Genomic DNA, 23,727 nt, shown 5'->3' on the forward strand with positions numbered 1-23,727 from the left:
TTAAGCATGTATTTAAGATCCTTATTTAGATAAAGTATTTATTTGTTGATTTTATCATACTGTAGTTATTATAATAATAGAAATAGGTGGTTCAAATGTCTGAATGTATGTTATATACACAATTACCGGTGATTTTATACTTCCTGTCTATGTTTAAAAAAATGTTAAAACGTAAAATGTGCAAATATTATAATTTCCGAATTTGTTGACCGATCATGATTTCCTAATTAAAAATGAAGAAGGATATTCCTTATTACGATAGCAGTCATATTATTTATATATACTTTGATTATAACGGTTATATATTTTATAATTATGCTATGTTACAAGAGATATTTCCTCCTTACTAATGTGAATGACAAGTAAGCAAAATATGAACCTTCTTGCCCCCGAAATCTGCTTACGTAAGACTTGAACACCTTATATTAATCATTTTTTTTTAAAAAAAATAAGTCAGTGCAATTTAATTTAATGGACACAACTCAAGTTTCAATTATTTTCAATATAGCTGATAATAATTAGTAATTAAAATATTTGAAGTTATATTTTTATCCATTTTATATATTCTGTTCTGGTATGAATGCGGTTTTACTAATAGCCACTGTTTGGGCTGCTGTTTGTTTTTTTGGAATAAAAACCCGATATAATTTTATGGGCCTGACTCGGATTTTAAATCCCTCGAGATCTACAGCCCTGATTTCTAAGTTAGCCACTAAACCATCCAGACAGTCGAGGCTATTAAACAATTGCAACTTAAATCGTCGGACTAAGATATCTTAAAATCCGAATATATAGTATCGAAGTGTAAAAGAACAGTTGTTTATTATTAATAAACGTTGATCTTGTATCTGCTACTTCAAAGTCGGATATTTTTTGTGTATTCATGACAAAGAAATGAAATACAAGTCTTACGAATTATTAACAATTAAGGAAAGTCTAGGACGTATATTGAAGTGTCAAATAAAATAAGATAGACTTAGGAGAACTTGGAATTTAATCTTCCACTGTTCGTTTTCACTATCCAGATATTTATTTAAAATATTTAGATATTTTTTTTAAAATCACAACTATTTTCATTCATATTTTAATTTATTTTCAAATTTGTGTTTGAAATACGCCTACATTTAACTGTATTTTGATTTGAATAGGTTTTCACTCCTCTAAATTTTTTTTCTCTTCACAGAATATTTGTTGTCGACGCTTTTGACAAATATTGTATGCAATGCGTCTATGCAATATTATAATTTTTAACAAATTAAATGTGTTATTATATTCGTATAAATGTACCGCTATAGATAATGTGCCAATTTTATACATTTGTAGTAAACAATTTTTTAGTATTTAAGAATATAATGAAACGACAATTTGTGTTAACGAAATTGGTAATAATTGTAAAAGGTGAAATTTTAAAACTCAATTTGATCGAAATTTACGATTATAACTATTGTTTACATTTCTAGATATTGTAACGATGTTTAAAATCCTGCTTACAAAATACTATACTCTGATAACTGTTTATTTTCACATCTCTAGCCTAAGTTATCGACCGCACTTCAGTTTCAAAGAAATTCCCGCGCAAACACTCCCAGATAATTTCTGTCTGGCCAATTTGTGTCCGGTTCCTAAATGTAACGAATCGTCACGCGAAACGTCACGTCACGAAAAAAACAATAAATACTATGATGTATATTAAAAAACAAGTGATTTAGATTGCATTTTGTTTTGATATGCCTAAAAATATGGGCTATCCTTCACGTGACTAGAATCAATGAATGATTATTTAACGTTGGTTTTGTAAGAAAATATTCACTTCATATGGTATAAATATTATTCTATCTATAAACTTGATTTGTTTTAAAACGATTTTCCATAATAATATAAATTAATTTAATTTAAGACTATTAAGTAAGTTTTCATATTATAATGTTTTAAATTATATTTTATATTTAATGTAAGGTGGTCTTTATAAGTGTGAAGCTAATAAAAATATTTTTGTGTTAAGCAAATTATTTAATAAAAAAAAATCGATCTCAGATTTTGATGTTCAATAGATGCCTATTAGTGTATTGATCTCGGTTTATTTCTTTTACTATGTGGGTGATTACTTTTAAAACGAATCCATTGTTTCAAGTCAGGCAGCTTACCTATTTTAAGTATAATTAAGTTATGAGATTACATTTTGAAAGAATAAATTGTTACGAATCCTTGTTTCATTTAAGAATTTTATTTAATATAAAACCTTTTTAATGCTAATTGATACTACTTTAATGAAATATTAATTTAAAGTAGTATTGGACATAAAAATAATACATTTAAGCTTTCAACCTTACAATTATAAATTATTTAAAAAAAATTATCAACCATAACATATTAATTTAACCATAGATAAAAGAAAGATTCATGTTATTATTGAGATTATTAAAACAAAAGCTTTTATTCCTACATTAATTAATTTATAATCACTATACACCGACAAAGAAAAGATTTTTGATCAAGATATGATCTTGAAACAACTGAACAGATATAGCTAACAAACATTTACATTAAGTCACTAGGTAAAAAAAAACAATTGAGAAATCGCTTCATGCGCTTGGAGATTGCTTGTGTGCATGGCTTGTTTTTGACGCCAACGAGACACACTCATAGGCATGTATTTTATTTCACATAAACTTGCGTTTTTAAAAAAAGAAAGACAATAGTAAGAATAGCGTTTTCAAGGGAATAATTATTCCAATATCAGAAATGCCTGTATCCAGGAAATTGATAATGGATTGTAAGTGTTCCCCTCTTCTGAGTAGGGTGTGGTAGACAATAGTTCAAGGGGTCAATCCTGACGAATCTGTTTTTTTTACATGTGTATGGACAGAGCTAAGACAAAATTTACTGACCATACGGTAATTTACCGGCAGCACTACTTAACAACTGGCACAAGAGATATAATAAAAAAGAGATATAAAGATACAAGAGATATAATAAAGATATCTTAGCTTCCAAGGTTGGAGGCGCATTGGTTTGATGTAAGGAGTAGTTAATATTTTGCGCCAATACCTATCTCTGTTAACAACATACCATCAGGTGTATGGGACACTTGCTTGCTTCTACGCCTACATATTATAAAAAAAGTCAATGTAGTAAGTAGGTAGACAGGTCGTTCTACGCTAAATAGAATAGGTACTTATCAGCTTTACGTAAAAATTACATTACATTACATTACAGACTGAATCCGCAAAAAGCAAACAATTTATCCTCGTTATCGTCTTAGTATTTACAAAATATATTTTTGTGAATTTAATATGTTTATCATAAATTCGTTAAAAATTTGATTTAAGAAACACAAATTCAAATGTATGAATTTACTAAATTCAAACCAGATGATATCGACTCCGTGGCGCAACGGTAGCGCGTCTGACTCCAGATCAGAAGGTTGCGTGTTCAAATCACGTCGGGGTCATTTCGATTTTTTTTCTCACTATTATTATTTTAAATGAATCCAATTTTTCCTTTTAATTTAAATAAAACAAAATTGGTAATTTTAGGTATAAAGGAGATTTTATAAAATAAACTCGGTGTAAGATTTTAGAAATTTTTATTTTATAAGTTTGACATTTAAACATTTTGGGCTTTTAACCTTTTAATACAAACTCTTCATAAGTTATATTACGATCAACCTCATTAGGTACCCTATTTTTTATAAGATAATAGAAATAAATTATTTATAACGTATTTAATAACTTTAATGTGAAGACTAATCAACGTCTTCAAAATTAATTACATGATAAAGGATATATTTCCTCATTTCATGTATTACACAAGAAATTTTATTAGCCTGCAAAAGCCACCTGTCGTGTTTGAAAATTTTAAATATTTAACTGTTAAAGGAAATTAACTAATAATTCAAGTGAATTGATAATGAAATTATATTACAGAATGTGACTACAGTTTTAGTAACCGAGTCTTTATACAAAAGTTTAATTAACGTGCAAATAATTCACTACAAGGCAATAACGGCAAGTTAAAAGAAAATTACACTTATGTAATAGACAATAAGATTTAATTGGTGTTATCTTTGTACAACCGTTCAGCGATGATAAACGTTATATTTAAAGGACTATTCTATTTAACTAGCTACATTAGAAATCACACAAAAATAAAGTTAGGTTCTTTATTGCACGAACACAATAAAAATTATATGTATATACAATTAAAATCAAGTATAACAAAAGATTTCATTAAATGACCAAATTTTTTGATAATTATAAAAATATGTATATCGACAAAGAAATGTCTTATATATTTTTTTTCGAATAATAAACTACATATGTTTTTACAACCAGTGTTTTTCAAAATATATTTAAAGATTTTTGGAATAATCATTTCACAGGATACCTATTTTGTTATATTTTTTCATATTAATAAAACAATGTAAATAAATAATTATTATTTTTAGTTTTATTTAGAAATTTCGGAAATTATAAATAACTTATATACATTCAATGTCAAGATGTGAAATAACATGATATATTTAAAACAAATTCAAAAATAAATGAAGCAATTAATTTATTTGCAAACACGAACATACAAATTCAATGTTACATTTTTAAACACGACTTTTATACCAACAAAGTAATTTGTGCGAATACACAAATTGAATGGGAACCCTCGGCTAGGGCTAGGGCTCGACACACAACAATTTTATATGATTTATTTCAAACAAGATTTACTTTAAAAGAAAACAATTTATTTTGAAAGGGTTAGAGGGTTTTGTATTATTAATCAATCGAAATCATCACCAATATTTTTATACAATTAACAAACATTTAATAAATACGTTAGTTCAAAATTTTAATTTGTCATAATTTTTTTCGAGAGCTTTTTGTCTAAGTAATGACCTCAGGGATCAACGACCCTTGTACATATTTCGATATAATTCTTATCGCATATCGAGACAAGGTATAATATCGAATTATAAGCATTTTTGAAACTATATTAAATATTTTATACCTAAATATTATTTATTCTCTGTGCAACAACGATATCTTAAACAAGTAGGCAACGAATGAATTTTAAAATCTTACGTTTTACACCAAAATATATAGTTTTAAAATGAAATGTTTTTAATCAATTTCAAGCATCATCCGATGTAATTCTATACTGTGTTCTTAAAACACTGTTTCTACATTTAGCTAGTATGAAACGAGACCAGAAGTCGTATTACGTATTTCTAATAACACAATTTAGATCCGGACTTAAAAATAAATTATTACTATAAAGATCTACAAACTAACCCTTTGAAAAATTATCAATATGAGTACGCACGTGCGTGCATATGTTAAAAACCAATCTCGGCTTATCACAGTTCAATCGTAGTCGTAATCGTGAAATTTATATTTAACTATTTGGTAATAATGAGAGATCTTTTACGATACATATTATATTGTTTATTTTTTAACTGGGGACAATACATGCGGTTTTATATTGGAAGGTAATATTTCCATACTAAACCACACAATGAAAATGTTCTATAAAAACGTTAAAATAAAGTAATACTTCTGATAAAACTGGACGCAGTTTCGGAAACCAAACATTAAAACTTGTTAATTTTTTTTTTTACTAACATAAAATAAAATGAATCATTTGTAAGCCAATACAAATATGCTTACAAAAGCTAAAGCGACCGACACTTTTTTGAGTAATTCTGTAACATACATTACATACATTCTGCAACCATTTTGTCATTTTGACCAAAATGTTTAGTTATTATTTCCGTAACTACGTCCAAAATTAAGAGAAGAAAAACCGATTCGATGCGCCTTTCGAAGCAAGGTGCCGGCCTTTCCCAGATATCAAATAGATATATCTGTCGAAATCAATTCTCTCCATAATCTTAAAGTTACGCCTTTGACGCTACGGGCTCGCACCCGCTATCGCCTACCGTCGCGACTGCACATGATGCCGAGTGGGCGTCACATTTTCACATGTTTTGCCAGGTGGTGGTGACCAGCATGTTCGTGTCGAGTCCTCGCGCGATCCTCTCGTGTATGCCGTGACTCAGCCACAACATGCGGAGATGCTCGTAGCGTTCGGGGCAGAGATGGAGCGGATTCCCGCGACGGAGGCCCTGCAATATCAAAGTGATCGTTATAGCGGTGCCAAAACTCCGGCACGACAGCGGCCTACGGCACAGCACCTGGTCGGTCTCGCCGTAGGTGTCGAGGTAGGGCGCCGGCAGCATGGCGCCCCGCGCGGGCGCCGCCAGCAGCAGCAGCTCGCACTCGCGCACGCGCAGGAAGGCGCCCGCACCCGCGCCGCACCACAGCGCGTGCGCCACCACCGCGCCCACCAGCTCCGTGCCGTTGCCGCGCCCGCTCTGTGGACACGGGGGCGTCAGCGGCCGCTCGCGCAGTGCGGGCACTGTGCGGGGCCGCGGGTTACCTTGCGTATCTCGACCTGGCAGCAGTAGCTCTGCGAGCACAGGATCTGGCCGCAGACGAGGCACATCGTCGGATTCTTGCTGTCCTCCCGCTCCGAATTCGGGCACGAGAACTCGGAGACCACGTTCATCAGCTCCGAGAAGTCGTCGGGCAGCGTGATCAGTCGCGGAGGTTCCTGGGGCTCGAGTACTATTTTTGGAGATAGATCGCCGTTGAACCAGTCGGTCGATAGCTCCGACCAGGCGAGGGCCTTCTTTCTGGCTAAAAGATTATCGATTAGGTCTCGGAACGTGCTGGGCAGGTCTAAGTATCCGCACATTGTCTCCCAGGTATCTCCGCCCACTACGGTCAGTTCCGAGGGAGGTTGGATGTCGCTCAAAAAGTGGTAGAATAGACAGCAGCATCTCAGGAAGTTATGGCACTGATTCTTTATACATTCCCAGACTTCGTTCGGACTTAATTTTTCAATTTCGAGTTTCCCTCTCCGCAATTCCTTCATAAATGGTAATAAATTTTCTAAGTCTGGTTTTCTGGTCGGTTCCGTGCCGTCCATGGTTTCGCTGGTGCAGGAAGTGACGTCGGTAGCTATCAGGGCTCTGGTTAGTGTCGCTCTAAACGCCTCTAGGGTTATTTGTCTCGCTAAGTGTGTCGGACGGGCGGGGCCTGATGTTTTGCAGAATAATGAGGGAGCGGTGAGGACTAAGGCGACTAGAGTACCGAAAACTTGATGTGTAAGGGGGGATGTTTTTTCTAGAGTGCTCAAAGTGCTCAAGGCATGGTGGGAGATGTGCTTAGGCGAAGACCAAATCGTCGGGACAACCGCAGCTAGACGTATGAGTGCTTGTAAAGCATCTCGATGTCTCGAAGGCAGATCGCCGAGAAGGGGCCGACTCTCTGCTTGGAGGACCGCATCTGTGCTCATGATGGTATAAGATGTGGCTCGGTACAGAGCAGCAACGGACACCATGCCACCCGATTCTGTTAGACCACAAATTCCCGGAAGCATCTGTAAACGAAAATGTTGAGTCGAACATATTGCTTTTTTTGTAAGAAAATCGTTGTCGATTTGCAGAAACGAGTTGAACGCGAATGTCACCTTAGCGAAGTCCTCGACGAGCATCTTGGTGGTTTCGTTGTACTCGGGCAGGTCGCAGTCGAAGTGCGTGAGGAACTCGGCGGGCAGCAGGTTCTCCGCGTGCGTGGACACGTACACCTCGGTCTCGTCGGCGGACTCGTCCTCCATGTCGGACGACACGGCGCCCACGCTGCGTGCGCGCGCCGTGCAGTGCATGTCCTCGCAGTACTCCGTGCACAGATGCACAGATTCGGAGCACACCTGCGGGCCCATTGCGTTACACGAGCTCGACGCGAACAGACGTTAGACTAACGTAATATATGTTCGACGCCCCGTTATTCTAATCGCTAGCTTATAAGGCCACTTACATTTGGATTAAGAACTTACTACAATACAGGACCTTAACCATTTAAGGTTTGTTGTACGTACATAAACAAGCAGATAATCCAATGTTGACATATTCAATGTTAGTCTGTTGTAGGAATAGACTATTAATGGGATATTGGATATTTATCGATATAAAAGATAATTATGCGTAACTCGAAAGAAAAGGTACCGGTATCTCTGGTTTAAACTTTATATAATTACAAAAAACGTCAACAAATACTATATTAATTAGAAGTACTCATAAAGTCAATATGTGTAATTACTTGGTGTCGTACGGCCCCCACCTGGTGCTTAAGTTTGAGGATGAGCTCGGAGGCGTCGCTGAATACGTGCTCGCAGAGCGGCGGCGGCGGCCGCGCGGGGAGCGCCGGCGCCGGCAGCAGCGGCAGCGCCGTGTTGCACAGCCGCTCGCACAGCGGGCACAGGTACTCCTTCTTCTCCACGTCGAACGCGGCCGGCTGTCGGATGCGGTACGGTCTGCGGCGGAAAACACTTTAGAATAGGTAACAATCAATGTATAAATAAATTTTCCACTGTCGATGGTACAAATGAAATCGTCGATTAAAATTTGACGTCATCTCATTTGAATACCCTTAGGATTTTTTCATGATAATTTTTGCTGGTATTTGAACATAACGGCACCTCAATATTATTTTTTCATGGTAATTTATAGAAAGTTTCGACTGCAACTCACACCCCGACAGGAGCAGGAGGCACTCACCGCAGCTTCTCCTTGTCGAGCACGCCGTCGACGTACTTGCGCCAGCAGCGCGCGTGCAGCGCGTGGCCGCAGCACGACACGTGCGGCTGCGCGCCCAGGCCGGCGGGCGGCCACGCGCTGCGCCACGCCGCGTCCGCGCCGCCCGCGCCCGCGCCCTTGCGGTTGAGGACGCTCGAGTGCTGCGCGAAGGCCACCAGCACCAGCGGCTCCGACATGGCCTCCACGCGAGCCTGGGCAACGCTCGAATATAGTGTGGAGCCGAGAGGCCGACGCGTTAACCCTGTTTGCTTGACTGTATGATTGTATGAATGACGTTTGGAGCTAAAGATGGCTTTGGTTGAAATCGAGGTATACTTAATATCAGGGGCAATATTATTAAATTTAATTCACGTTTACTGTGATTCAAAAGCAGTTTTTATCTGTAGCCTATTCCGATCGAAGGTAGAGTAAAGATCAACAAACCTTACTCTTACATATTCCATGCATTTTGGTAATATCTCTAATAAAGATTGATTAATATATATTTATTTATAATGAAACACTATTTCAAGGTTCCAATGAGTGAATATCATAGATTCGGAATAGGTTAGAAATTAATATAAAATAACAATATAAGTAGGTTTTTGTTAAAATTCAAGCTTGCTTACCTGCTCCTGACACATGATGCACACGCGGGGCGGCTCGCTGACGCCGCCCCCCCACACGCCGAGCGCCGCCCCGCGGTACAGCGGCAGCAAGTCCTGCTTTTCCTCTTCTTCTGTAACCTTAAATAGTAAAAGCATTTAGAATATTTAGACATACTCGCATAGTATAATATTTTGATTACGCATTAGACTTGAGAATTTGTTGTATATCCGAAAACATACCTTTTCAAGTAAGGCTTCATTTGAATCTTCAGAGGCAAAATATAACACTATGAAACAGTATTTTATAGACATTATTTTAAATTCACTCTGGAAACTGGAGTAAATACATTTACAGCCCATACATAATATTTATCTATAGGCCTATCTATCTTATATTTAAGTCTTTCCTATATAACTCCAAAATTTCAACAATATGCATTAGGCACGTTAATAGTAATCGAATCACCTCAGTCGTGGTTTCCTGGAAAAGCGTAGCGTTGTTAGATATGAACTTATTCATCTGCGCCTTCATTTGCGCCATTAGCTTGACGCGTCTGTCGGCGGCTAGCTTCGCACGACGGGCCTTCTCGGCATCTAAATCAAAAAATATATAACAATAAATAAATCTATCGCTTCGACGAACCGATCAGTCTCGAGCCGTACCCGCGGTTTCACCGGACGGCGGCTTCTCCTCCTGGTCGGTTTCCATGTTTTCGATGTCTCTCAGGTTCTCATCCCCCTGCCCCAGTAAGGATCTGAAACGACATTCACAACGAGACCGTCAGACAAGGTTACAGCCGGCACAAGCGGCGCAGGGGGGCGGGCACGGACCGCATGCGGTGCAGCAGCCAGCGGGCGAGCGCGCGGTGCGCGTCCACGCGCGGGCTGCCGGCGAGGCGCTGCAGCAGCGACAGCAGCCCGCTGCGCGCCGCGCTCTCCGCGAAGGCCAGGAACTCGTAGTGGCCGCTCTCCTCGTCGCGCAGCGCGTAGCCGATCAGGTGCAGCGCCTGCGATAGTACCGATGTCAGTCGCTTTCGATCTTGTAGACTATGCATGACGCGTACTGCTCGATGGGAACTCGAGGAAAACATTACTATTCAATATATTCTATTCTTTAATTAAAAATACAATCGGACTCGCCGTGTCCGACGGGTGTGTAGCCTATATATATATATATATATGGCCGACTTGTCGATCACCTTGTGCACTTGCGGCTCGGAGAAGGACCTGGCCCGCAGGTCGAGGGCTCGCTCCAGCACGCAGCGCAGAACGTGCAGCGCGGCGTCGCTCTGCAGCAGGTTGGCGAGCAGGCGGAAGGGCGCCGACAGCTTGGGCAGCGACGGAGGCGGGCAGCATTCCGGTAGACCTGGAATTTCACAAATAATTATATTTTAAACATATACAGAAATAATGAACTAATATTTTCAAATGACGTGATTATATTTTGAAGTTCTTGAAAAAATTTTTTGTTTATTTTTTAAAATTAACTAGTGTTTATTGTAATCACCATTCCTTATTTTTATGCTTGTGCGCATGCAATTCGACTCTCTTTTAGCTGTGACTAGGCTAAATTTGAATATCCCGACGGATATCATCATCCTACTGAATTGATAAATTTTTATCCATATATTATTATTACCTGCGGCTTTCCGTCTATTCCTCTGTTCTTCCTCGCTTCGAGAAAGTTCTTCTCGCGTGTAGTGATAGAAGAACGTATCATACTCGTCGTAGAGATGCGGTTTTAATTTGTAAACACCGCGGTTGTTACCGCCGGTCGGTTTCACAAAGTCTGCTACTTCGTGTATAACAGCTTCGAGGCCCGTCTCGTGTAGTTGATCCTCGGGAAGTGATCTAGATAAAACACAAAGTGTAACAAGAAATAGGAACTTTTTTATCTACCATTAAGTAAAATACATCTTATAACCGCAATAAGAAGTCCCAGTTTGAATAGTAAGTAAGCCAGTATAAAAATGGTTAAAATTTCTGTCTATGTTAGAAGGTACGTATCGTCAAGTGGTTCATTTGCTCAGTAACATTAAATAGAAACAGTTGAAAACATAGATCAGATTTATATTGTGCAATTAACATTAATTGTATTGTTATTGAGTAGACGTACATAGATACTGACTAATAAACATGAGCAATTCGTCGATAATTTTTGGTCAATTCTTTTATTTTTACAACAAAACGTGCTAAGACTTTGAATATAGCCTAAATATTAAAATACACAAATACCGATTGAGTTCTGAGTGCGGCATAGGCTTGACGCAGAGCATTTGTATGATCTCTTTCTTGGTGCGATCTTCATTGGTCACCTCGCCCACACCTGGCATATAGCGGGAACCGACCACTGTAAAAAGTTAAAATTCATTAAATGGTTCCACATAAACAAATAATAATATTACTTAGATGAAAAAAATAAAAGGATTTTTTAACAATTTGCTACAAAATCACCCTTCAAATATTTTATAATTGAATCGTATATCTTATCATAATTATTATTCGATTTTTCTTGTTAGATTTTCACTTCAAATCACCGCAATGTTTATAACATTAGATTAAAAAACGATTTGGCAGATATATAAATGCATGCCAAGTTGACATCGACTCTTCTGGGGAATAATTTAGGTGGTGGATTAATGGATGATTTTAGCACCAAAATCCTTATTGGCTTCTTACGACGATGAGTGGTATTAATCCTTAATAGCTTACCTGTAATAAGCAGCCTTAGGAACTCCTCAACCATACTGATGGTATGTCTTAAGGTGTCATCCTCTATCGACTTTTGTTCGAAATCCGGTGCAGCCCAGTCCAACAGGTTGAATTTGTTTAAAACGTGAATTATAAATTCATTACTTTCAATTAAGGAAGCACCAATCTGAAAAAATAAAGATACTTTAGACCATACTCTAATAAGTATGTACATCTTATAAGGATTGTACTAAAAATTTGTAAACAAATTATTTTGGTGAATATATTTTTAAATGTCTTTGAATTAGTAAAATCGCGAGATCATGTTATTCTTCAATCAAAACATTTAAGTTTTGTCCATAAATTAACACGCACTCACCTGCAACATAACGACATCACGATCGAACATCTCCGCTCTGCACTTGACGTTGTGGTAGAAGTAGAGCTGGTTCAGCAAGGCGAATCCGTTCCGTCGCCACATACCAGCGTGAACCTGCGCGATCATCGACATCGTGCGCAGAACTGGCTCTGATGAATTAATACCCAATTTTAAATATATCAAAAGACTTATATCGCAATAGACAACCCTAAAGGGATTCAAAACAGTCAATATAATTCGAGTAAATAAACGAAGCAGAGGAAACTAACCGATGAGCTCCTCCGGCGTCGGTTTGGGCGAGTCCGGTCGATCGAACTCGCGGCTGTGGTAGGCGAGCCCGTGGCGGTGCAGTTGCAGATGCAGGCCGGCCAGGAACCGGGACAGCGGCCGGTGCACCGACACCGGCTCCTTCGACACGTCGTACGGGATCACGAACGCGCTCTGGTTGCTCAGTTCTGTAACGCCCCTTACATATTATGATATGCAGCTAACTAGACATTTAGTAACAAAACAATTGAAGCATTATCGAGATATATTCGCATCTGTCCCTTTTTAAAGTACATTAAAATTGAAATAGTAAAACATTTTTTGTTAAATAGATACATTTGTATGTAATGTGTTACTTTTATGTCAAAAATTTTACTTAATATTTATTTGTATACGGACACCCGTATCGCTTTCAGAGCGCATGTATATATGTCGGCGGTAAGGTCCGAGTGTCGAGCGAGCACGTGCGTACTGACCGCGCAGCTCGTGCGCGTGCGCGGCGCAGGTGTCGGCGTGTCTGCGCAACGCCATGCGGTAGGCGGTCGCGGCGAGCGTCCGCTCTGCGCTGCACCACTCCAGCGCTAAAGTGATGCTGTGCGCCAGCTTCACGTGCAGGTTGAAGGCGGACTCCCACTCCGGCTCGTACTCCATGTGCTGGCCGACCTGCCGACAAAAACCTCCCTAGTACAATCTATCGCTACTTCTCAATTCATAGGTTTCTCTTTCCGAATCGGTGGTAGATTTTCGACAGTCAACTAGCACATGTAATGAATGTTCGAAATATTTGTAAATCTCTAATATGAAAGGTCTCATCGGAAAAAAATATGTATCAACGAGATGGCTTTCTTACATACAGCTAAACTTTGGAAATAATATCGCACTCACTTGTCTCACTACAGAATCCATTCCCTGCATCATCACGAGTAAGTTAAGCATCAGCGACAATCCATGCAGGAAACCTTTCCTTAAATCTTCATCGAACACGGTGGGAACGGAACCCAACAGGTACTTTACGTCGTAGAGTATGAACTGAGCGCGCTTGAATCCAGTAGATATATGGTTCCTGTCGAATTCCAGGCGACCCTGAAAAATTATTACGATCAAAATATAATTCTATGATACAACTTTGATCCATTTAGCTTTGCTATTTTGGTATATGGTACAGGTGAACATAACAACTGAATTTTCCTTGCTATCATTGTAAAAGTACGCACATTTGCTTGTGTGAAACACATCGCGTCCACACGGTTCAATTTAAATGTATGATGATGTGGTCGTCTTTCTAGCGGTTTAAAGTTTAGACAGATTTAGGTGGGGTAAAGTCAGATCACGAGGTGGCTCACCTCTGCATTGCAGCGTCTCGTGCACTCGCTGACGAAGGTATTCATGACGACGAAGAGCGCGTCGTGCTTGGCGATGAGGTGGTGCGCCAGCGTGGGGGTGGTGTACAGCTGCACCGACAGCGACGAGATCGAGAACGAGTGGTCGTGGTCGTCGCGGATGAAGTCCTTCAGGATCGACCCTGTGCACAACCGATCGGTTAATCCCATTGAGATACTTGACTGACATTTAAATACAGTTAATTCGATAAGATGAGAACTCATATTGACGATTTTTTTTTAATAAATATTTCTTAGAATTACTTCAAATGCGTAACACAAAGAAAATATAAGATTGTCATAATTTGCATATCATTCATGCCCACATCCCATTCATTCTAGGTCGATACAGCGCTTAATTAGGATTGGCCAGACGAGAGGCCTTAGAGTTCAAGCTTGCTTCATACCAAATCTCATCACATTCGGTTCAGTAGTTTGACAAAATGTGATGAGAAAAGTGCAACGGACAGACGGAGTGACTTTCGCACTTATAATATGAGTACAGATATCTCAAACCGACCGTAGTTCTTAGTGAAGAGGATGGCCATGGCGCGCTTGGTGGAGTAGTCCATGAGCGTGGTGGCGATGAGCAGGCGGTGCCAGGCCGTGCGCGCCGCCTTCCACATGCGGCAGTCGTTCTGCATGACGCCGGCCGCCACGCCCGCGCCGCCGCCCGCCGGCGCCCAGCCCGCCGGCGCCGACTCGTCCGCCAGCGCCACCTGGCTCACCGCCAGCCGCAGGCTCTGCTCCTGGCTCACGAAGTTTTGCAGCCTGCCGACGGCGAGAGCCGGCCTCGTTATTTAGGCTTGTAATATGTGCTACGAAAACTTTTAGGGATATGTCCTTTTATACTTAACTTTGTGTCGAAATATTCGATATATTTGCGGCATTATCGATCTAGTTAATTCGATCGGATCTAACCGCGGAATTGTGTCTTCAAAAATACATAAACGAGGTGTATAAAAAATCATATAACTCACCACGTGAGCAGCTTCATGGCGAAGATCTGGTGCGCGACGACGTGCGCGTGCATCACCAGCACCTTGAGCGCCGGCCCGTGCCGCGACGTGAACCTTTCGAATATCGCACGCCGGCTGAGTGCAAACGGACTCACACACCACGCGACTCGCACGCGAGTCGGGATGTTCTCATATCTTAACGACTTTTAATCAGGGGTGTTGCGAATGCATGGTCTTTGACAGTGGGTCATTTTAAAGTTGACATCTGCGCTGCAGGTGCTGTTGTTAAGTTGTGTTAGAGAACTCTGAGGTACCTAATTATATATTTTTTTAATTAAGAGTCGAAAATAACAATTCATAATTGCATATGCTGATGCTAATATGAATATCGGCAACATGCTTGCCTTAAATAAACATATTCCACCCACAAGGCACTTGTTTTTAAGAATAAGAAACTTAAAAAAGTTGTGCCGAATTTTAGTGGAGAATTCACTTGCCTAAAAATGAAAAGTACGCATTTGGAATTCAAATTTATCCCTGTCCTACTGGTGGTGGAGTCTTTTGTAGAAATCACTCATCCGTCATATATTTATGTGAGAGATGAGTGAGACGATGAAAGGCACAAGAGACATAACAATCTAAGGCCCTCGGTCGGCAGCTGAGGTGACCACTCACCACCACACGCCAGGTGGGTGTCCAGCGAGCTAAGTATACGACGGAGGCTCACATCTCGATGTCGGTCTTGAGCTTGTCGCAGAGCTGGAAGGAGTTGCACTTGACGAGCGCGCGACCCTCGCGGTCGATGAGGCTCACGAGCTCCACCGAGTCGCGGTGGCTGCACTTCATCACGCGGTTCAGGGTCGTTATCACCTGCGGACGAGTCGCTGAATAACTTTAACTTGTTACGCCTAAGCATAGTGGAATAGAGCCAGCTGTAAATGTCTTAACAGCCAACTAAGTGAATTTTGATCATAATCTGTTATCAATCCATTATCAAAACCATTCCCAAGGATGGTTGGCTATTAAAATCCAGTAAAACACATAGTATTAACTTAGTTATAGTGCAGTGCAGCATATATTTTTCATCATCCATAAGTTTGACAAAACCTTTAAAAAATGTTACCTGTTCAAAAGTATGAGTTTCATCATTGTATAACACAGTACAATAGCAATCAGGTTGATCTAATATCTGTAGCAGATCCTTTTCAGCATCCTTTAATCTGTAAAGAAAAAACTTCAATTAGTCACAGTCTACAGGTGTCAATTGACTTTCTACCTATTTAATATAATAAGTTATTCGTAGTATAGTTGGTCTACCCAAAGATGAAATCTTATATAAAATATAATAATATATAGTTATATAAATATATATAGTTTTAGTCTAGCTTTTTATTTTAGTTTACATTACCCGGTTCTAATTTAAGGTCGGGATATCTTTTAAAGCTTTCCGAGCCTCAGAGTGTGACATTAAAAAAGGATTTGAACGGAGGACCTCAGATTCTGCTGCCTTATAAGCTTGCTAATACAGAGGTCCCGGTAGGCATTCAACTAAAAATACTTAAATTAGATTATATGAAAAAATATACCTACATTAAATCATTAGGCAGTCCGGGCGCATGGTCGAGCGTGAGCAGTCTAAAGCAATACGACAGACACACTGACGCAACGATCTTCATTCGTTCAAGCACTTCGGGGCCAATGTTGGCTTGGGCCTGCTCTTCGCTATCAGGAGCCTGAGTAAGAAATAATATATTATTTATTATATTTATACTATTAAATTTCTGTTATTAAATATATCAAAAAATATAACATGTTAAATTTAATTACATATGGCCTTGTACCATTGTAAATCTATATATGCCATAGGATGTATACCATACATATGCCATAGTACAAACTATGGGACAGCATGTTATTATAATGGATAGATCATTTCATTAGACTATTATTATATTTAGTTTTTTATTAATTATTTATTGCATACTCTTTAAAATTAAATGTTAATTAGTAAATATAATACATTAAATATTTGAGCATATATTTATATATAGATGGAATTTTACAAAAAAAAACATTTTATCGACAAAGTATGTTAAAATTACTTTGCATATTATCAACTTCCGGTCCTTAAACCTATTTTTTTTTTTCTCTTTAAACTTTACTTATGTAGGAGGAAATAACGCCTTACCGCGTGAAGATCACAGAAAGGATCCCTCTTCCAGGCCTCGGTATCGCCACAGTCGCAGCACCCGCCGCCCCCGGACTGACCCATCTTGTACTTGTGATGTCTGTGCGCAGACACCTTGAAACACTCCACACAGAGAACGCATGTATTGTCCATGCCTGTAAAATGAAAAAATATCATAACAATATCTATTGATGCATCATGCTCTAATCTCACATTTAACTCTCTCCTACTCTTTAAGTTCTAAGTCTATTTTTTTTTATTATCATGATGGTCAAACTCTGTTCAACGGACTTTGGAATGAAAACCAAACTAATACAGTAGCTACACCTGTAGTTTCTGTATTAATTTGGTTTTAGTAGCACAAGGGATATATGAAATGGTTAATATTTCTTATAACACCAATCTCTGTACATACAGTTTACAAAGATTTTTCTTCCGTGAGCCTTTGAATATTGTTAACATCTAATTTTAATGCACACACTTAACAAGAAAATAATAAGCAATACAAATATAGTTCGAGTCCATTCCAATGGCAAGTGGAGTAATGATAAATAAAACTTTGATCTCGAATTAACATGTCTCTTGATATTCGAATTGTAGCATGAAAAGATTGAGCGCTGAATGTTTGATGTTATTGTTTTTTATTACAAATTATATATTCGTTTTAAAAGTTTTATTTATTTGGATTTAAGGTGAAGATTACAATTATGCACGTTTTCTATAAATAGCCTTCGTTTGATTCTGGTTCAGAGTTGTCTAATACGTTTATTATCTTTTTTTTAAAGGTCAGATCTTGATAAATCCAGTATACTGTCGAGTTGTTTAATTTTTTTTCTTGTTTTATTACGTGCTCTATGAAAATAGACCACATGCGATTATCAATCTCTGCAATCGCCTCGTTGAGCAGCCTTCTGACTTCTATCATATTTTTTTGTTATGTCATCCAATAAATTACTTAATACAGTAGAACCTCGTTAAGTCAAACCTCGATAAGTTGAAAACCTGCAAATCTCGAAAAAATGTTCTGTTCCCTTCCCTCCAAACACCAAAACCTTACTCGAAATCTCAACCCTCTATTAGTCGAAATAATCAGTAAGTCCCTCCAAACCATTTTGGTACATATTTTCCCTCCATAACTCGAAAAATTAAATTTTACCTCTATATCTAGAATATAGCAATGTTTTATTTTACAACCTTTACAACACCCTTATTTGATTTATTACCTCTTTAGTTTGAAAAAAAAAAATAAGTTACCGACTTTAAGAATTCGCCGACAGTGTAAGTACACAATTGTTTTTAGAAACCAATTTAGAGGAGTATACAATGAACAGAATAACCATGAATTTATGACTAACGTTAACACGTGTTTGCTTGCTTGGTGTCAGGTGTTGCATTTTATTAGTTTTGATTTCATTTGAATTTTAGCGAAGCACAAGTCATTTGCAGTGAATATTGTCAGAATTCGTTTGAATGAATGAATTATATAAAGCAAAAAAAAAAAAAATTACCGACTTTTATTAATGCCATATTTTTGTATTTTAAGGATGTTTTGATATATTGTTGATTATATACAAATAATAAATAATAATATGTGTCACCTCTGCAACTTTAATTTTTATTTATTTTACCTCTCTAACTCGAAATTTATAAGAATGAATCTCAACCTCTTTATGTCGAATCAAAATCTGCCTAAGGCGAAATTCTCTATAAATCGAAAACTCTATAACTCGAATTTTTGGCGTCTCCCTTGATGTTCGACTTATAGAGGTTCTACTGTATATTGAGTTTAGAGATAGCTTTGAACTTTATATGCTACATTTTTTCACAACAATATATGATAATAACCATCATTTTCGTCAGATGTTTGTTTAATTTATATTATTTTACATGTATAATAATTTACATGATAAATAATAATAAAAAAATCGAACATTTAAATGTATTGGTTCTTTATATATATATAAAACAGACCATTTGTCCAGATATATACAATTAATGTGCAGGATTCATTGTTAATTTGTGAATAAATAATAGTAAAAGTTGGTTGATTTTTAATGTTCATGCCATTGGAATGGACTACAAATAGAATATATAAACCAGGCACTGGGCACTTACCGCACTCCCTGCAACTATATGCCGGCTCTCCCTGTTTGAATACACGGCCACATAACGTGGACCGTCGAGGCGGCGGTGGTTCAGAACTCTCTGCGGAACCCCACACGAACTGTTCCAGGGGTTGTATCAGTAACTTGGCTGCTAATTCTTCGTCGAAGGACCAATCTGGGATATAAACATAACTCTCGTTATAATATATAAAATTTTATATACTTCGGATATCACTTATCAACATACTTGGACTTGATTACTAATTAACCTTTTTATTTAGACAAACTTATTTGCGGGTAGGTTGTGACTGCTGGAAATGCGTCATACATACATCTGCACCGACAAACAATGTATTAGGAGCAGTGTAAATAATGTGTTTAGGCATCTTTGCTACGAATACGTCCGCTGGTGTAACAGATTTTTTATCAACGCGCTATTTCAACGGCAACGTAGATAAATAACTGACTATTTTTATATTTAGACATAACCTCCTTTTAGTTAGTTAACGAAGAAAAAAATATTCTTTTGAAGAAAATCAACAGATTAAAAAACAAACATAACAAGTGAAACGTTTTAATTGTTACAAATGATACATTTGTAATTATTTTATTGAATCATAAAATTGGTTTTAGTTTAACCATAAACCGGCAAACGTGACCTTACTGTATAATATAAAATTAATTTGAATTACATATATCTGTTAGTCATCTATTAACAATTTGTGAACTATACATAAAGATCGTCGCGGACTTGTTTACGAGTCTTTTTAAGCTAATGTATAATTATATATGAAATTAAACCTGACTTTAATAATATATTTTTTTGGTTTGAATTTAAATTTATTTAATAACCTGAAAAGACGCTTGTGTAATATGATTATAATAATATTAAAAAAGCTATTTATGTTAAAATTGTTTTTATTTCTGAAATTATAATCAAAATCATATCCTCACATAGCCTTAATTAATTATACTTTTGGTCGAATTTAAACTTACCCAAGCATGTCCTGTTCGGCTGTGGCGAATAGATCCTGGGCACAGTCACACGCCAGTGGTCCTGAAAGTGCGCCGGTGAGAGGACGCCCTCTGCCATCTTCGTCCTCCATAGCTCCACAACAGCGTCAGCGCGTGCGGGTAACGTAAATCTGTCGATATCACTCATTGGTATAGTTCCAACTGGACTTTAAGTTTGATTATCATTTGGATTATTAGATCATATTGGAATTATTTTTAAAGACTAATGTTTCATTGACAGCAGTCCACATAGAGTCATTAAACAAAGACTTAAATTAAGATGATCGTCATTTTTTTTTAAATTGATCATCAAAAATAACAAACGTCAATTATTTAAAAGTTCAGCTTTATCGTAGCTGAAAATAATAAAAGAGGAACGTTCATATATACATATATTTTATGTCACGGGAACACATTGATTATTTTTCAAGATCATTGACACAATAAACCAACTTAGACACGAACGAAACGTTGAGCGTATAAAATCTCATGTAAAATAAGCAAACACGATAATTCCGGAGCGCGGTAAACAATAAACTGCTCCCCAACTTGGCATGAGGCCACTCTAAGAGATCTATATTCTAATTATATAAAAAAAAATGTACATTATACACGAGTTAATAATATATTCGAGTATTATTGATGACGTTTTTTATTGGACATTATATTATTGATGATGTTTTTTATTGGACATTTGTCTGACATACATACGTTATTTAGGTTCAACGTGGTTGTAATTTATATAGTGATGAGAGACAGGCGTCGATATTATAATGAATTGATATTATTCAATTAGCTGCTACGGCCTTTGCTTTATTTCTATTGCCACACTATGATAAAATAGCTTTAATAAAGCAGGTAGACTTAAAAAAATCTACATTTCAAACGCAAACGAGGAGTCGTGGGTCACCCGAAACGATGAACGGTGGTGGTGGTGGTGGTATAATGGTGGTATATATATACATATTATGTAATAAATAACAGATACAATGAAATTAATTAACAAAGTTTGTGAGAAGATTTTATTTTCTTTAATTAAATTTCCCAGTGAATCAAAACAATAACAAAAAGTGAGTTTAAAAAGAAAAGACAAAATAAAAAATGAGAGTAAAAGTTCTGACGTTTTTACTGTATACCGCGTATAAGAACTTCGTACAAAAAAAAAATAAACAAACTGTTACAATAAATATATATATATTTAATATTATAACTGTGTTTCTTCAAGCATTGTCCTCAGCTAGAAATACCCTTCCCAAGACATGGACGACGTAAAGGAGTATCTCATACATGCGCTTAAATTACTTTCTAGAGGTTCGCAAGATTGTGGAGCTGATAGATTTAAAATTAAAAATCCTCAGTCATTATTTATTATTGTTACTAATCTCTTTTGTAAAATACTATTAGCAGAATACTAACCATTAAATTAAATCAATAATTATCTAGGTACGATTTTATTCACTCACGCGTAATACAATCATGTTATACTATAATAATGTCGAAGGGTCACTGGGGACCTGTAAGGGTTATTTATGTCAAAATTTAGATTTTTAAAAATCGAACTCTATTTGTTAAACATGTTTCTACTCCCAAATATATTTATTCTACATGACATATTTAAACCCACTTCTGTAATCTTTCTACACAATCCGACAGAAAAAAATATATTTAAGAGGTCATTGTATAAAAAATGTATTCATCTCTTGTCGTAAAAAATGTAATTTTGAAAGTTCAAAGACATTACCCCTTTATTACGAAGACATGGAACACGATAAAAATATGTTTTTTTTTTTTTGGAATAGGCCATTTGTTCAATAATATTTCAACAGCCTAAATTCAGGAATAAAGCCTCATAAATTACGTTTGCACGATACCATTATAAATCTTATCGATATTGCAATAAAGTTTAAAATACAAAACTTGAAACGATGAAATTATTTCTATTTTCATCGTACGGTCAGTGACACGGGTGAAGACGAACCAGATAACAAAAAAAAAAAAACTAAATCTTATATCAAGGAGATAAGGTTTAAAATGTATAAGTTTTATATTGTTTGTATTTTAAATGAAAGATAGGACAAATTGAATTTCGAACCGTTATAAATAAAAAGTTTATCAGTTGCGCATTAGTAATTTAGAATTAATTTTCAAGGCTTTAGAGTAGTAGTTATTGTATAATATCTTCCACAGGTTCGGAAGGAAATACCTCATACGTGAGAAGAACCGGTGACACAAATTTGGCGGTTTTTATTAAGCAGATCTATGTATATAAAAATTGTATTTATATTTACATTTTTTGTCAAAGTTTTTCGGTTTAAGAAAAGATAAGATAAGATGGAATATAATGAATGAAATACTACTAGGAAATGGAATTTGACTTGTGTTGGCAATATAAAAAATGGCCAGAGTTTATTGGCAGTCGCTACCACAAAGCATAACGTCATTCCCGTGTCTACCTTTGTTTATAAATAAAATGCATTATTCGTCTGAATCTGAACTAATCAGCGGTATATTTGAATTACAAGTATTTAGTTGTTTTTTAATCACCTGTGAAGAAATTTAAACATGTAATTAAAGGCCGTTAACTTTTTAAAGCAATTTGGCCAATCGAACAAAACCAGCTTTAAAATCGCCGATATATCGCGACTTTTACGAACCTTAAGACCTTATTCTAATATTATATGAAAGCAATGCCAAGTTTTTGCTTAAAATTGAAACAAATTCCTCAATTTTGAAATGTCAATAATCGCAATAATTGAGACTTGCTAGTAGAGTAATCAATGACCTTTCAAAAGCGATCGACAGAAAAGTCAAATCGCTCTTATATATTTAATATAAATTCGACCTTAATACGAAACAATAAAGCAAAATTTCCTTTAAATGTGCATTTCTCATTTGAGACACTATAATTATGGTATGAGCCTTATTGCAAATTAATAAAATTTATTTTTGTTCGTATGTATTGTAGGAAACTGGCACTGTCCCAGTGTGGAGCGTACCTGTTTCCCTAAGACCTTGTGGATGACACTGAACCATTAATGCGACCTCGTTTACAAAGAGAAAAAGTAAACTCGGAGAGAAATATTTTTGCGAAGCGACGTTCTTTTGTTTTAAGAATAGCATTTTATTATTACTACCCTATCGAAACGATGCGTACAAACGCAACTTGAATTTTTAATAAGCAAGTTATTTCTCGGTGTTTCATTCGAGTAACAAATTAAAACATGTGTTCGTAGTTTTTGAATCAGACTCACGATAGGATACTTAAAAATTTGGGCATTTATTGTTAGGATTACCCTTTGACTTTAAGGGTCAAGCGAGCCCTAATATCTAGTATTAGTATTATTTTTGTCTTGTAAATAATCCGCAAGATCAATTTGCCCAAAGGCATACTCTATGACCGCTGTGAGCATAACATAGGATTCTTTACCTACTGAAAGGTATAGACGAATATAACACAATCAGTAACGCGCCAATTTCTCCGCTCGTAACCAGCCAGCCTTAAGCC

General features: G+C 36.9%; 1 protein-coding gene and 1 non-coding gene across 2 annotated transcripts in view; one reads left to right on the forward strand and one right to left on the reverse strand.

Moving 5' to 3' along the window:
• Window positions 1-3,379: 3,379 nt before the first annotated feature.
• Trnaw-cca (transfer RNA tryptophan (anticodon CCA)) lies at window positions 3,380-3,451 on the forward strand. The gene has a single exon. It is a non-coding gene; the product is annotated as a tRNA-Trp (tRNA).
• Window positions 3,452-4,029: 578 nt separating this feature from the next.
• The window catches only part of LOC113398132 (E3 ubiquitin-protein ligase UBR1), a 35,225-nt gene continuing 15,527 nt past the window's right edge, over window positions 4,030-23,727 (reverse strand). Inside the window, exons 3-29 of the mRNA XM_026636730.2 lie at window positions 20,205-20,353; window positions 19,219-19,383; window positions 17,104-17,258; window positions 16,506-16,648; window positions 16,039-16,135; window positions 15,643-15,785; window positions 14,937-15,029; window positions 14,477-14,727; window positions 13,921-14,099; window positions 13,463-13,660; window positions 13,054-13,240; window positions 12,580-12,765; window positions 12,311-12,459; window positions 11,953-12,118; window positions 11,476-11,590; window positions 10,880-11,091; window positions 10,440-10,606; window positions 10,072-10,247; window positions 9,904-9,995; window positions 9,707-9,834; window positions 9,262-9,378; window positions 8,615-8,844; window positions 8,178-8,370; window positions 7,528-7,767; window positions 6,433-7,437; window positions 6,188-6,367; window positions 4,030-6,118 (exon numbers count right to left, since the gene is read on the reverse strand). Coding sequence (XP_026492515.2) covers window positions 5,972-6,118; window positions 6,188-6,367; window positions 6,433-7,437; window positions 7,528-7,767; window positions 8,178-8,370; window positions 8,615-8,844; window positions 9,262-9,378; window positions 9,707-9,834; window positions 9,904-9,995; window positions 10,072-10,247; window positions 10,440-10,606; window positions 10,880-11,091; window positions 11,476-11,590; window positions 11,953-12,118; window positions 12,311-12,459; window positions 12,580-12,765; window positions 13,054-13,240; window positions 13,463-13,660; window positions 13,921-14,099; window positions 14,477-14,727; window positions 14,937-15,029; window positions 15,643-15,785; window positions 16,039-16,135; window positions 16,506-16,648; window positions 17,104-17,258; window positions 19,219-19,383; window positions 20,205-20,353 — 5,263 coding nt within the window. The 3' untranslated portion in view covers window positions 4,030-5,971. The remainder of the gene's footprint in view (window positions 6,119-6,187; window positions 6,368-6,432; window positions 7,438-7,527; window positions 7,768-8,177; window positions 8,371-8,614; window positions 8,845-9,261; window positions 9,379-9,706; window positions 9,835-9,903; window positions 9,996-10,071; window positions 10,248-10,439; window positions 10,607-10,879; window positions 11,092-11,475; window positions 11,591-11,952; window positions 12,119-12,310; window positions 12,460-12,579; window positions 12,766-13,053; window positions 13,241-13,462; window positions 13,661-13,920; window positions 14,100-14,476; window positions 14,728-14,936; window positions 15,030-15,642; window positions 15,786-16,038; window positions 16,136-16,505; window positions 16,649-17,103; window positions 17,259-19,218; window positions 19,384-20,204; window positions 20,354-23,727) is intronic.

The sequence above is a fragment of the Vanessa tameamea genome, chromosome 22, assembly GCF_037043105.1.
Source record: "Vanessa tameamea isolate UH-Manoa-2023 chromosome 22, ilVanTame1 primary haplotype, whole genome shotgun sequence".
NCBI lineage: Eukaryota > Metazoa > Arthropoda > Insecta > Lepidoptera > Nymphalidae > Vanessa > Vanessa tameamea.